Below are 11,291 nucleotides of genomic sequence, written 5' to 3' on the forward strand. Positions count from 1 at the left end.
AGACAAATATCAGAGGTTAGTGGGAAAAAAACGTAACATTTCAGCCCAGATAAATTATGTAACATGATTAAATGCAGCTAAAAATTGCATGCTTACCCTTACAAACCATCAGAGGACACTAAAGGGACAACAGATTCACGGTATCTATTGCTTTCGAGTCCAGATTTTTCTAAGAGGACAAGCTGCTGTTATAGGAGATCACAACCTACACAGAATTTTAACGGAGCGAATCGAAGAAATGTACAGTGAAATGTAAATTAGTGTTTTTAGGATGCTTTCCACTGTTGCCTTCCAGCCTCCGAGCATTAGGCATACAAGAGGGATTTATTTTTAGATATAACTCTTGCCAAATGTTGCTTTAATCTTCACGGTGACTGCACTTATGGGACAGTGGGAATGTGGCGGTGCTGAAACATTCAATAACACCAGATGGTATCAATTGGAAAGATCATAGTGAATCAATGCAAACATTTTACAAGCTAAAGCGCTGTGGGTGAGGAGGATTTTCCAGGTGTTATTTTTCTTCAGTCGTCATAAAAAAACACTTCCTCGTGAATATAATCCGACGGTGATAAGGCAACAAATATCTGTTGTTTTTATCACTTACTTTGCGCTGATAAAGATGGAGGCAAGATGAGGTCATGGCTCATTTCATGAAAGAAAACTATGATTTCAGTTTAACAGTTTACTTTAATATAATTATAAATATGGTTGGGGCAAATGAACAGTTTTAATAGTCAAAGATGTTGTGTTTTTGTGTTCCAAAAGGCACAATTTGTAATCTCATTCATGAGTAGTTGATAAAAAACTGGAGACATTTCCTTCAGTAATCGCTCACAACAGTCAGAGTCCACAAGCTTTGTCTCGTTCTCCACAAAGGGAGGTTTCAGGAAACCGTTTTCCCCAAGAGGAAGTCTGCGTATTCTTTCCTGCGCAGCACTCGATGCATCTTAAAGGTGTTGGGTGAGGTGTTGGAGAAGGCCATCATGCGCTTGCGAAGCTCATCGAACGCCCCCTCGGCCACCAGCTGCACCCTCATTGGTCCGATGCTGCCTTTGATACGGAACGACTTGTAGACGGCCGAGTCCTGCTGGAGGCAGATGTCCAACTGGAGAGGACGGAGAGGAAAAAAGAGGAATGAAGAATTTTATGTTGAAGAAAAATAAGCTGTGAGTTGTTGCTACATACTTGTGTTAAGGTTCGTCTTACCTTGTATCGCTGCTCCTCTGTGAGGTTTCTCACGCCTTTCAGCTCCAAGAAGACCTGGTAATGAGGATCTGAGCCGCCTATTGAATCTCCTACGACACCACAGAGAAGATTTATTAAAGTACAAACTCACCCTGACTATCCAGGTCAGTGCACTTCAGGTCAAGGAAAACTTGTGATTGAAATTTATTTTTGAGAAGCATTTCGAAATGTTTTTAACGTTCCAAAGTAGGTGCAAAACCGAAACAGAACCAGTTCCATGCTGGTGTGACTGAGGGGAATGATGGAAAAAGTCTTACCCATGATGCCGCTCTCAGCGCAGCAGTAGTCGACCAGCTGGGCTGCTGGCCACTGAGAAACAGCTTTCTTCAGAGCGTCGAGGAACAACGCCTCGGACACTTTCTCCCCTCGAACGCTCAACATCTGACCCCGTCTGACGGAAGAGGGAGGGAAATACTTTGCTTTGTCGTATACTTTAAAAATCATCATACAGAACATTACGTGCAACATCATATAGGGCTGGGTACCAAACCTCGATACTTCTGAGGCACTAACTGAATGTACTACTGAGTATCAAAAAATGGCTTGTCATTTGGTACCAAATTTCGAGAGCTAAGGAGTAAATCTCAGCCACAGCATGAGATGATATGCAGTATATGAACAAATATTAAAATCTACCTGTATTGAAACTCAACAATGGGACACTTGTTGTGGAATCCAACAACTTTCACAATGTCTCCAACGCGATATCTGTAACACAGTGAAAAGTGTCAGGGTCATTATGGAGTCAGAGCACGGATCATGATATCACAAAGCATTTTCAGACTGGGGACGCTGCTCATTTTATCTTGATAGAGTGCAGTCGAGTGAAACCACATCGCAATGCCAACGACTCAAAGCAATTATTGAATATAATTTCTCACTTCTCTGGCCTGTGATTGGGAAGTTCGTTAAACTCTCTGATTGAAGCGACAACTAACAAAATAAATAAACTGACCGATATTTCAGTTTCACTCAGGAACAACATCATAGATTCTTAGACTTTCATTCATCATTAAATTCATCATGAAATCAGACCTGAAGAGTCCTGAAGCGTTTGTCACAACAAGCTCGTAGTTCTGTCCCTCCTCCACCTCCTCCATCAGCAGGGTGTGAGGCGTCTCCTCCTCCAGGCTGCTCTCTGGCAGGAACTCGCAGAACATTGAACGAGGACACAGCATGTAGCGCCTGTTAGGCTCCTGAGGCCACAGGTTCACCCCGATCAGACCTGCAGGGGCCCGTACACATTAGAGCTAATGAGACTAACCATAAATGAGTTTCTTCTTCTTGGAAATGCATTAAACACATCCGAGCAGCTTCAAAACCTTTTATTGGTACTTTAAATGGTTGTTCTCACAGTGGTGCTCCTACCTTCAGTAGCAGCATAGAAAGGCGAATAGAAAGGCACTCCTTGGCAGTAGTTCTCCCTCAACATTTCCCCGTAGATTTGATTGGAGCCTGAATCCACCGCCAGCACCAGGTGGAGGTGAGGCCACAGCCGCTTGGCGATCCCACGGAAGCCTTCCTGGAAGTGTGCCCGGAGCTGAGCCGCCCTCTCTGGGTCCGGCTTCATCAGCGCCTCGAGCCCGGACCTCACTTTGGGCTCCAGGGCCAGAGCGCTGCTGACCCTCCCTCGCTCAATGTCCTCCACCAGCTCCTGCCAGCGATCCTGTGGGACGGAGAGGAGATGGGATGGAAATTACTTTTCTAATCCTTCGTTCATCAAACTAATTATCAGAGCTTTTCATTTGGCCGGTGGGAGGCTGACACCTGACTCGAGATCTCGCCAAACTTTACTAGAAAATGCCCTGCAGGGACTCAAACCGGGCATGCGCGAAGGACACAAGACCAAAAGACATTTCCAATGAATAAACTAGTGCTGCTGTTGGAAGAAAATGCCAAAAGACAAAAATGTATTTTTCCTCTTTTTATGTCTTTCATCACATGAAGTAAAAAGCATGATAAAAAAATCAAAGGAGTAAAAGTCACCATGTCATGCTACCTTTGTCTGTTTAACACACCATGACATGGGCTATGCTTTACCTGTAAAGCACTGAAAGCATAGAAGACTGTGGAGGCGAAGTTGGACTCCAGTGTTCCCACACTGGGATCTTTGAGAGCAAACAGGAGATGCAGGTAGAGAGTGTCCTTCTCACTGGGAACCTGAAAGAGAGGACAGATGAAAGTACAGTTCAAAAGTGGAAGATGATCAACAAATTCTGCATGAAAGTACTGCCTGTTTCAAATACTGTCAATCAATCATACATAACAACACACAGCTGATCGTCTCGTACCTCAAAGGCGGGTGCTGGCGTGGTGTAGAGGTTGAGCATGTGGCGGGAGGAGGCTGGTGTGGAGGAGTTTGGTCCAATGGGAATACCGGCCTCAGACTGGCGAAAGGTGGGTGAGTAGAAGAACTTGGTGGTTCGCTGGAGGCTGTCGGTCGCAGGAAACGCTTGTCGCATGGCATCCAAACACACAGTCACTCCCTGGTGGACACACATGAATAAATATAGTTATTAACACAGTTTTACGTGCACAACATGCGGGTCAGAAGAACATGATCGTTGTCGAGCTTCACCTGCAGGAAGAACTCAGTGTTGGTGTCCTTGGTGCTGAGCAGCATGGCGCTGGCTCCTGACGTCCCGGAAGTCATGGCCAGGATCAGCGGCTTCTCAGCGATGATCACCTTCTCCTCGCCTCCCGCGATGCGTCTGATGAGCTCACGGTAGTGCTCGTACGTTGTGATGGGATGGCGTGCCCGGAAGCCATCGCTGTCTGAAAAATAACCATAAAACAACCCGTTTTACAGTTTCGAGTCAATCCTCTCCTTATGAGCCATTTCTCTAAATTATCTATCTAACTGATGCAGACGATGAGATGTGGGTAATAGCTGAGAGGACACGTAAGTGGATCTTTAAATCGAGATTATAGTACATCACAGATACTGTTCCATTTGTCACATGAACCTTCATTCTCATTAGTTTAAAGGGATGTCACCTACAGTAATATCTTTCACCTTTAACTCCACATGTGCTGAGGTGCAGTCTGACATTCTGGCATCTGATGAAGACAACGGTTTAATTACATAATCTTAATTATGTAACGTTTATCTTTTAAATTGACAAACATCATGTGTGTAATTCATGGTACAATTCAAGCGGGACCGACAAATTAATTGTCTCTCTCCATTCACTACCATACAAAGTTTTTATTCCGAAATAAGGTCCCATGAGGGAAACCGGAAGGGGCATGACTTCGGCTCTCTATTTGCAGCATTTCTGTGTCCTGTGTTAATTGAATATGTTGGGTTTTTTGACATTTGGTCAAATAAAAGAAGTAAACTGAAGACATAAACTCAGGCTTCAGGAAATTGTGATGGGTTTTTATGCATTTTTATAAAACGATCCATAGATTCAAAAAACAATAAAAAGGAGATTGATGGACTTTGGATGTGTATAGGGAGTTTTGTTTTTTCAAAAAATAGCCACTCATTAATGGTTAAATAAGGGAAATATATATATTATTTTATTTAAATAATATTTTATTTGATATAATTCACTTGTATCACATATTCTGTCAATGAAATCCGTAAACTGTGATTTTGTTGTTTATGTCTGTCCGTCCTGTGGCCCTCAATCTTTTTTTCCCCTATTAAAAGTTTTTCCTCACTCGAATCGAGGGTCAAAGGCCAGAGGATGTCGTTCACTGTACAGACTGTGAAGCCCACTGAGACAATGTGATTGTGATTTTGGGTTATATAGATCAAAATAATTATATTCACTGTTGTCACAATTTCTTGGGAGGTGGGGCCCTCTTTCTTCTTGCCCTCAGTAAAATCCTGGCTACGGCCCTGCTGTCATGCTTGCAGTGCAGCCTATAGGCTCTGATTACATATACAATACATAACGTTACATCACAGCAGACAGAGGACAGATCAGTGTCACTCGTCACCGTTATTTGTACTACAACAGGGCCAAATGTCGCCTCACACTCTCCTCTTGTGCTCTTACCTTTAATTGAGCTGAAGTCATACTGTCTTCCATAACATGTGTTTGCGTTTTTACTCAGGCGCCCCAGCAGAGTCTCCTCCTGGACCTGCCTCACGTTCACAGTGTCGGCTTCAAGTTTCCTCCTCTGCCGCCTGCCCAGCCAGCCCACTCCCTTCACCGCCAGGTACTGACTGAGCAGACTGCTCAGCGTCCGCTTTTCACCCTTCATCTTCGAGCTTATGTCCCTCCAAATGAGCGCCATCCCGACCAGCGAGCACACACCGAGGGCAGCGGGCAGGGGAGGCGGCATCGCTGTGTGGAGGAGCGTTACACAAGGAAGACACGTAAGAGGCGGACGAGCCAGGTGAGGGCGCTGTTAGCCAACAGTACACCGTTACATACATCATCAACAGTCAAGGTAGCTAACTGTACTCTGTTGTGCCACCTAACTGCCATCACAGCCCCTCTTCTTACCATGTCAAACATTCACTTTCATCATGATTAAGCTACTTACCCTCATTTTGCACCATGATGGCGACAGCAGCCGATACAACCGCTAAACAAAGCGGGACAGCAACGCGAACCCAAGAGAAAGCCATTCAGAACAAGTAATGTGACTTAACTTATCTGCGTTTTAACTGTTGAACACGAATTATAATGTTTAAGAGACATTATGTGGAGACGGAAGGGCCTCAACTTTTGCCTTCGCAGACGTCTGAGCTGCTTCCGTGTTTGGGTTGCAGCCGATCGCGCTGATTGGCTGACTGCAGGGTGACGTAGGTCCGTCCCATCAACACAGACAAACACAAAAACAAACAAAACTTTTAATTCTTCAATCTTTTCTTTTAATCTTTTTTCTTTTCTTTTATTTGTTTATATTTGATTACCATATAGTTTCCATATAGAAAATGTATTATAAATGTTAATGTTCCCATACTTGTTTCTAGTTTCCAGTCTTTGTCAAATGCTCATTAGAGGCCTTGCACACCCACACCCACACCCACCGACTGCTCTGATTGAAGTTGGGTGAGTTGCACTGGGATATAATAGTAGAAATTTGTCCCACATTAACAGGTGCTACAGGAACGTGTGGGAGATGTCACTGACGGCCCAGTGTGTGCACTCCCACACAGTCATGAGAGGAGGTTTAATTAATAAGTGGGGGTGGTACATGGGTGTGTAGGGACTTTAACATGAAATTTAAATGATGTTATTCATTAAAAATGTCAATAACTCCCAAATGTCTAATCACACACTCTTATGCTTTCATTTAAAAAAAAAAAAAATCAAACATTTTGTAGATGGAAGCACAAACAGACAGTCTTAATTATAATCACAATTATTGTTTTATTATTACTTTGTTTGAGCCTCTATTGCAGTGAAATATGCCATGATCAAAAGCACAATTTCTTATATTCGGTACATAACATATTAAGTCTGTGATCAGTGATCTGAGCATCAGAGTAGTGACATCAGTGGTGTTGTCTTGCCTCTGGCTGTACATTAGTCCACAGAAACCCCTTCATCATCTCTGCTCCTCAGAACCTGCACAGATCAGAGAAAACACTGAAACCTTTGATGAGCTGGAAACGTTCAATCAGAGGGACCTGCACTTCTGCTCACCTGTTTCATTTCCATGGTGACAGCTGATAATGAAAAGAGCACAGGACATTATGAAAACGATGAGCACATGATCAAGCTCATTTTAGACGTGTCTCTTTGGACTAACCTGCCCAGTAAGAGGAAGGTAACGCGGAGGGTCCATCCACAGACGCGCCGTGGAGCAGCTCAGCCAGCCACGACACTTCAGCTGGGTTGTCGACGAGAAACTCCTCGGGTTCGTCCACACAGAACTCAAACTCTGACACAGTCAACAGAAACAGAGATTCTCAATGCGTCCTCTCGATTTACAGCCAAAAATACCTCTAAAACAAATGTAGTAGTTCATGAAGCTGTCTTGATTAAACATGATAAGCAGCCGTTATTTTCCTTTCAGCTGACCTGTGACAGAATCTTCTTCCTCCTCATCATCATCTTTGGACCAGGCTGTGGTCGTTTCAACTGCAACGCTGCAGTCAGACATGGAGGATGTGAGACTCTGGAGTCTGTGTGTCAGGCGTTTTGTGTCACAGATGTAGGCCTCTCTGTAGAACTGAGTGGCTGCAAAGAGACGGAGAAAAAGAAAAAGACACATTTGGATTGTGATTGTGTCAGAAACTGGTTTGAAAGTCCCATAATATCTGTTTCACTGGTGTGATTTTCAAAATACTTTGGCTGAGGATGAGAATAATAGACTTCATGAGGTTTTACCAATGATACACTTTAGTTTGGTACTGAATCATCATGAAAAATCAGGTCTCAAATCACAAAATAATAACATAAATAACAACAAAAATTTAAAAATAATTTAGCTTCAGTTTGACATATAAAGGACTTGAGGACTGATCTGAAATCAGAGTTGTATTAACTCAAAGAAAGATCATGAAGATGAGATTGCAGCTGACCCTCCATGTCTTCCAGCTGTTGGATGTAGCTGGCTGCATCTCTGGTGCTGATGTGGACCCGGTGAGTGTCACTGAGGTGCTTCAAGATGTGTTTGGAGTGGAAGGCTGAAGGAGAGTAATACACCAGCTTAGGGAGGCACAGAGAGCCGACTGCAGAGATTTCAAACCTGCGGCCCTGAAGAGCAAGAGAGAGGTGGAGGAAGAAGTATTTAAATCTAATACCACACTGTGAATTTAATCTGTTATGAGCATTATAGTAAGGTAAATGTAGTAAAAGGTCTTAATAAAGGAAAAATGTCAAATGTCTTCATTTTGTTTTCTTCCCTGTTGCTATATTTACTCTGAAAAACAAGCAAACAAAAAGATTGATCGTTCTTTATCTTTTTCTCATTGCTTATTTTTTATATATTTGTACACTCATATAAATTGCAATAATGTGTTGTGCCCCTCACAGCATCTAGCTGCTTAATAATCTCAATATGTTTTCTTATTAAATGTGTGCTCAGGTGTGGACCAACCTGGAAAGTGAAGCGGTCAATATCAGTCCAGGAGAAATCATACAGTCGACACTGCTTCCCCTCCACCTCCTTCAGAAAATACAATCAGTTTACACTAATTATACATGCAGAAGTGAATTTATTATAAAGTTTGTTTACATCAATAAGTCAAACCCTTCAAATATAAATGTGTATATGCTTTGTGTTGGGCTGACCTGATAGATATGGACTCCTTTCAATGTTACACCAAGAAGGACTGAACTCCTCAGGTCTTTTTTCTCCTGCGTATAAAATAACAGAAGAGGAAGCAGAGTTTAGGATATGTCTCATGAGCTCATGTAACAGATGTTGTGTTGATGCTTTCTGCTTCATTACAGTCAAAGTGTTCTAGAGATTTTGGTTCATTTCAACAGTCTGAGTGCGACCGACCCGTCTCATCCTGTAGAAGGTGACCGGTCCATCCTGCAGGCTGCTGGCCTCTTTTATAAACTGCAGGACAGCTTGGCTGTGCAACAGACCTCTCAGCTCGACGTGCACCACCGGACACTGCTGGAGCAGGAAGTCTCGTCCACGGCGCTTTATCAGCTGAGGACACACACAGGTTACTGTACACACCCACACACACACACACACACATGCACACACACGTGTGGATATGGTTATGAACTCCAACATTAGTCCACTTTTTTACCCAAGAGGGGAAGTAATCTTCAGGAAGAAAGTAATGTCTGTGTTTCCTCTCCTGTCCCTCCTCCTCCTCTTCATCACTCCCCTGTCTGAGCTCCAGATCTCCAACTTCAGCCTGAAGCGCAGAAGCTGCCAGCTGGAAGAACAAAGCTTCCTGATGGCGGCTCTGTGAGTGCAGCACCTTCTGCCTCAGCTCAGCGTAGTAGAGCTGCTGCACCTTGCTGCTCCTTAAATGACCAAAATCATTTGTCAAGACATTAGAGATTATGTTTTTAACTGATAGGGCTGAACATTCATAGTTTGAATATGAGCAGACAGATACATATTCTTCAGAAAAAGATGCTCATGAGAGACCAACTTACAATATCAGCCGCCCGCTCTCTACATAATATTGCACCCTCAGGAATAAGATGAATGGGATCTGAAGATGTAGAATAAATATTTCAGCAGAGTCAAGAAGAAAAAATATTGCTCAACCTGAGTTTTGCAATGCTGGCTCTACTGTTTTGACTGTCTAGTTAACATTCAAGGAAACAAACAGAAATCATGTAACAAAGACCTGATTGACATTAAAGGTGTTATTTGTAAGATATGGCCGGAATTCAAAGGTAGCTCCATAAATATAGGAGGCAGCATAACTGCTCATAGCTAATTAGCTCAGTAAGCTGTGTAGCTAGTGGCCTTATTAGCTGATGGGTGTTTGCCTGCACACTCTGAGCAAGTTGGAAGACAGTGGATATAGTATGGAGGCGATTTACAGCAGCTCTGGGAAAGGAGAGGCAGGAAATGGCCGAGGATCACGAGAGAGTCGGGCATCAGCAGCAAGTGAAAACAGCGCGTAGAGTTGTTTTAAACTGAATTCTGGCCGTATCTTACACATTTGCTGTTTAAGTTGTAAGATAACAGATCCTTCCCTGAACAATAATGGAACAGTTTGTATTTGTGTCAGTATTTATCACTGTATACGAGTTCGAGAGTTCACTGAGGCACACTGCTGCATAAAATACTGTAGATAAATCTTCTGAGATAAGGATTGCACAGCTGACACACAGAAAGAAAAAATAACTCACCGTTATGGATCCTCTGTTCCATCTTTTGCCAAAGTACTTACTCAGCTTTTGCTCCAAATCAACAAAAAGGTATTCATTATCTGAAGAGCACAATACATTCAATTAACACAGAGAAAACAAAGCTATAATGTCCTGTAAGAACTGCCTCCCTAAATTTCAGCATCCCACAATAAATGAATTCAAAACATTTTCTCTTGAACTCCCACACTGACACTAACTGACCTCTTAGAACAGCCAGACCGAAGACTTGGAGCTCACTGACGCCGAGCTGCTTCAACACACTGTTCAACACCTCCTGGCCTCTGGATCTCACCTACAAAATACGCGTAACACACATCAAGAATAGATACATACTTTAAAATCGAGATCAGTGACAACTATGTTCAGATTCAGTCATGTGATCTTGATATGAAACAACTCTCTGTTAACTTCAAATTAAATCTGTGGTCTCTATATTCTTCAAATTCCACGTGATGCACTGGAATCAAAAGATGAAATAATGAAATAAAAACAAATAAACAGGACACTGAAAGGCCACTCACTCTGACAGTACAGTCCAGGTGCTGCTTGTTCGGTAGAAGGATACACACTTGTCGTTTCTGCGTCGTCCTCATGGTCACACAAGCTTCAGCTCGTCTCCGGCCTCAATTTATCCTCCTCCTGTCCTCCCACGAGCCGACCGAAACAAGTCAGCTCTCCTCCCTTTAACCTGACACGTAATGACTTCTGACTCACAGGAAAGCATCAGATCCTCACATTGCAGAGGCTGCAACCAGTGAATGTTTTGGGATTTTTGCTTGAAAAATTACTGAAACTGTCTGTGATTAATGATTAAAGGAATTACTACAAGGCATGACCGGATCTGTCAAAGCTGAGACATACTAAAGGGCAAATTTCAGACTAAACTGAGAGGTGAAATATGTTTGTATGAAAAAAATTTGGTTTAAGTAAAAATGCAGTGATGAACAATATCCTACCACCTGAACCTGTGGTAAGCTAAAGCTGCGTTTCCACTCCAGGAATATTACCCTCCACAGGGACCAGGGTCAAATAGGGTTTGTTTTTTGTTCACTGTGCTTCACAACATCAACATGGAGTTACAGAAACAAAGAACAAGACGGATGAGATGAAGTCCAGACAGTTTTTCATATGTAAGCAGACCAATTTGCCTAATCTTTACAGGTCTGTAGAGCGCAACGCAGCTTAAGCTTGTTTATTTCTATCAGTATGTTGCTTTTTTGTTTTCTTCTGATGGATTTGATGCACTGTGTCACACCTTTCACTAAGCAATTCATG

At 42.8% G+C, this 11,291-nt stretch overlaps 2 protein-coding genes across 2 annotated transcripts; both read right to left on the reverse strand.

Moving 5' to 3' along the window:
- Positions 1-670: 670 nt before the first annotated feature.
- Positions 671-5,967, reverse strand: ghdc (GH3 domain containing). Its single transcript, XM_073490232.1, has 11 exons — positions 5,752-5,967; positions 5,259-5,549; positions 3,827-4,023; positions 3,540-3,734; positions 3,289-3,408; positions 2,617-2,914; positions 2,284-2,473; positions 1,885-1,956; positions 1,506-1,639; positions 1,210-1,298; positions 671-1,108 (listed from the first exon to the last, which is right to left on the reverse strand). Exons 1-11 carry the CDS (start codon positions 5,834-5,836, stop codon positions 887-889), a joined length of 1,893 nt encoding a protein of 630 aa, XP_073346333.1. The 5' UTR covers positions 5,837-5,967; the 3' UTR covers positions 671-886.
- A 773-nt stretch (positions 5,968-6,740) lies between these two features.
- LOC141015201 (FERM domain-containing protein 6-like) lies at positions 6,741-10,609 on the reverse strand. Its single transcript, XM_073489155.1, has 13 exons — positions 10,538-10,609; positions 10,218-10,308; positions 9,996-10,075; positions 9,288-9,346; positions 8,930-9,152; positions 8,668-8,823; positions 8,454-8,519; positions 8,260-8,328; positions 7,742-7,916; positions 7,239-7,397; positions 6,967-7,098; positions 6,861-6,883; positions 6,741-6,782 (listed from the first exon to the last, which is right to left on the reverse strand). The coding sequence occupies exons 1-13, from the start codon at positions 10,607-10,609 to the stop codon at positions 6,741-6,743; spliced, it is 1,347 nt and encodes a 448-aa protein (XP_073345256.1).
- Positions 10,610-11,291: the final 682 nt, after the last annotated feature.

This window comes from Pagrus major, chromosome 20 (assembly GCF_040436345.1).
Source record: "Pagrus major chromosome 20, Pma_NU_1.0".
In the NCBI taxonomy this organism is placed as follows: Eukaryota; Metazoa; Chordata; class Actinopteri; order Spariformes; family Sparidae; genus Pagrus; species Pagrus major.

Excerpts from the sequence above, each read along its gene's own strand:
- ghdc (XM_073490232.1), bottom strand. The coding sequence starts at position 5,836 with ATGGCTTTCTCTTGGGTTCGCGTTGCTGTCCCGCTTTGTTTAGCGGTT. Across the intron at positions 1,957-2,283 it reads AACGCTTCAGGACTCTTCAG|ATATCGCGTTGGAGACATTG; the intron begins GTCTGATTTCAT and ends ACTGTGTTACAG. Across the intron at positions 1,299-1,505 it reads CGCTGAGAGCGGCATCATGG|GAGATTCAATAGGCGGCTCA; the intron begins GTAAGACTTTTT and ends GTGGTGTCGTAG.
- LOC141015201 (XM_073489155.1), bottom strand. The coding sequence starts at position 10,609 with ATGAGGACGACGCAGAAACGACAAGTGTGTATCCTTCTACCGAACAAG. Across the intron at positions 10,309-10,537 it reads ACCTGGACTGTACTGTCAGA|GTGAGATCCAGAGGCCAGGA; the intron begins GTGAGTGGCCTT and ends CGTATTTTGTAG. Across the intron at positions 6,783-6,860 it reads TCACCATGGAAATGAAACAG|GTTCTGAGGAGCAGAGATGA; the intron begins GTGAGCAGAAGT and ends TGATCTGTGCAG.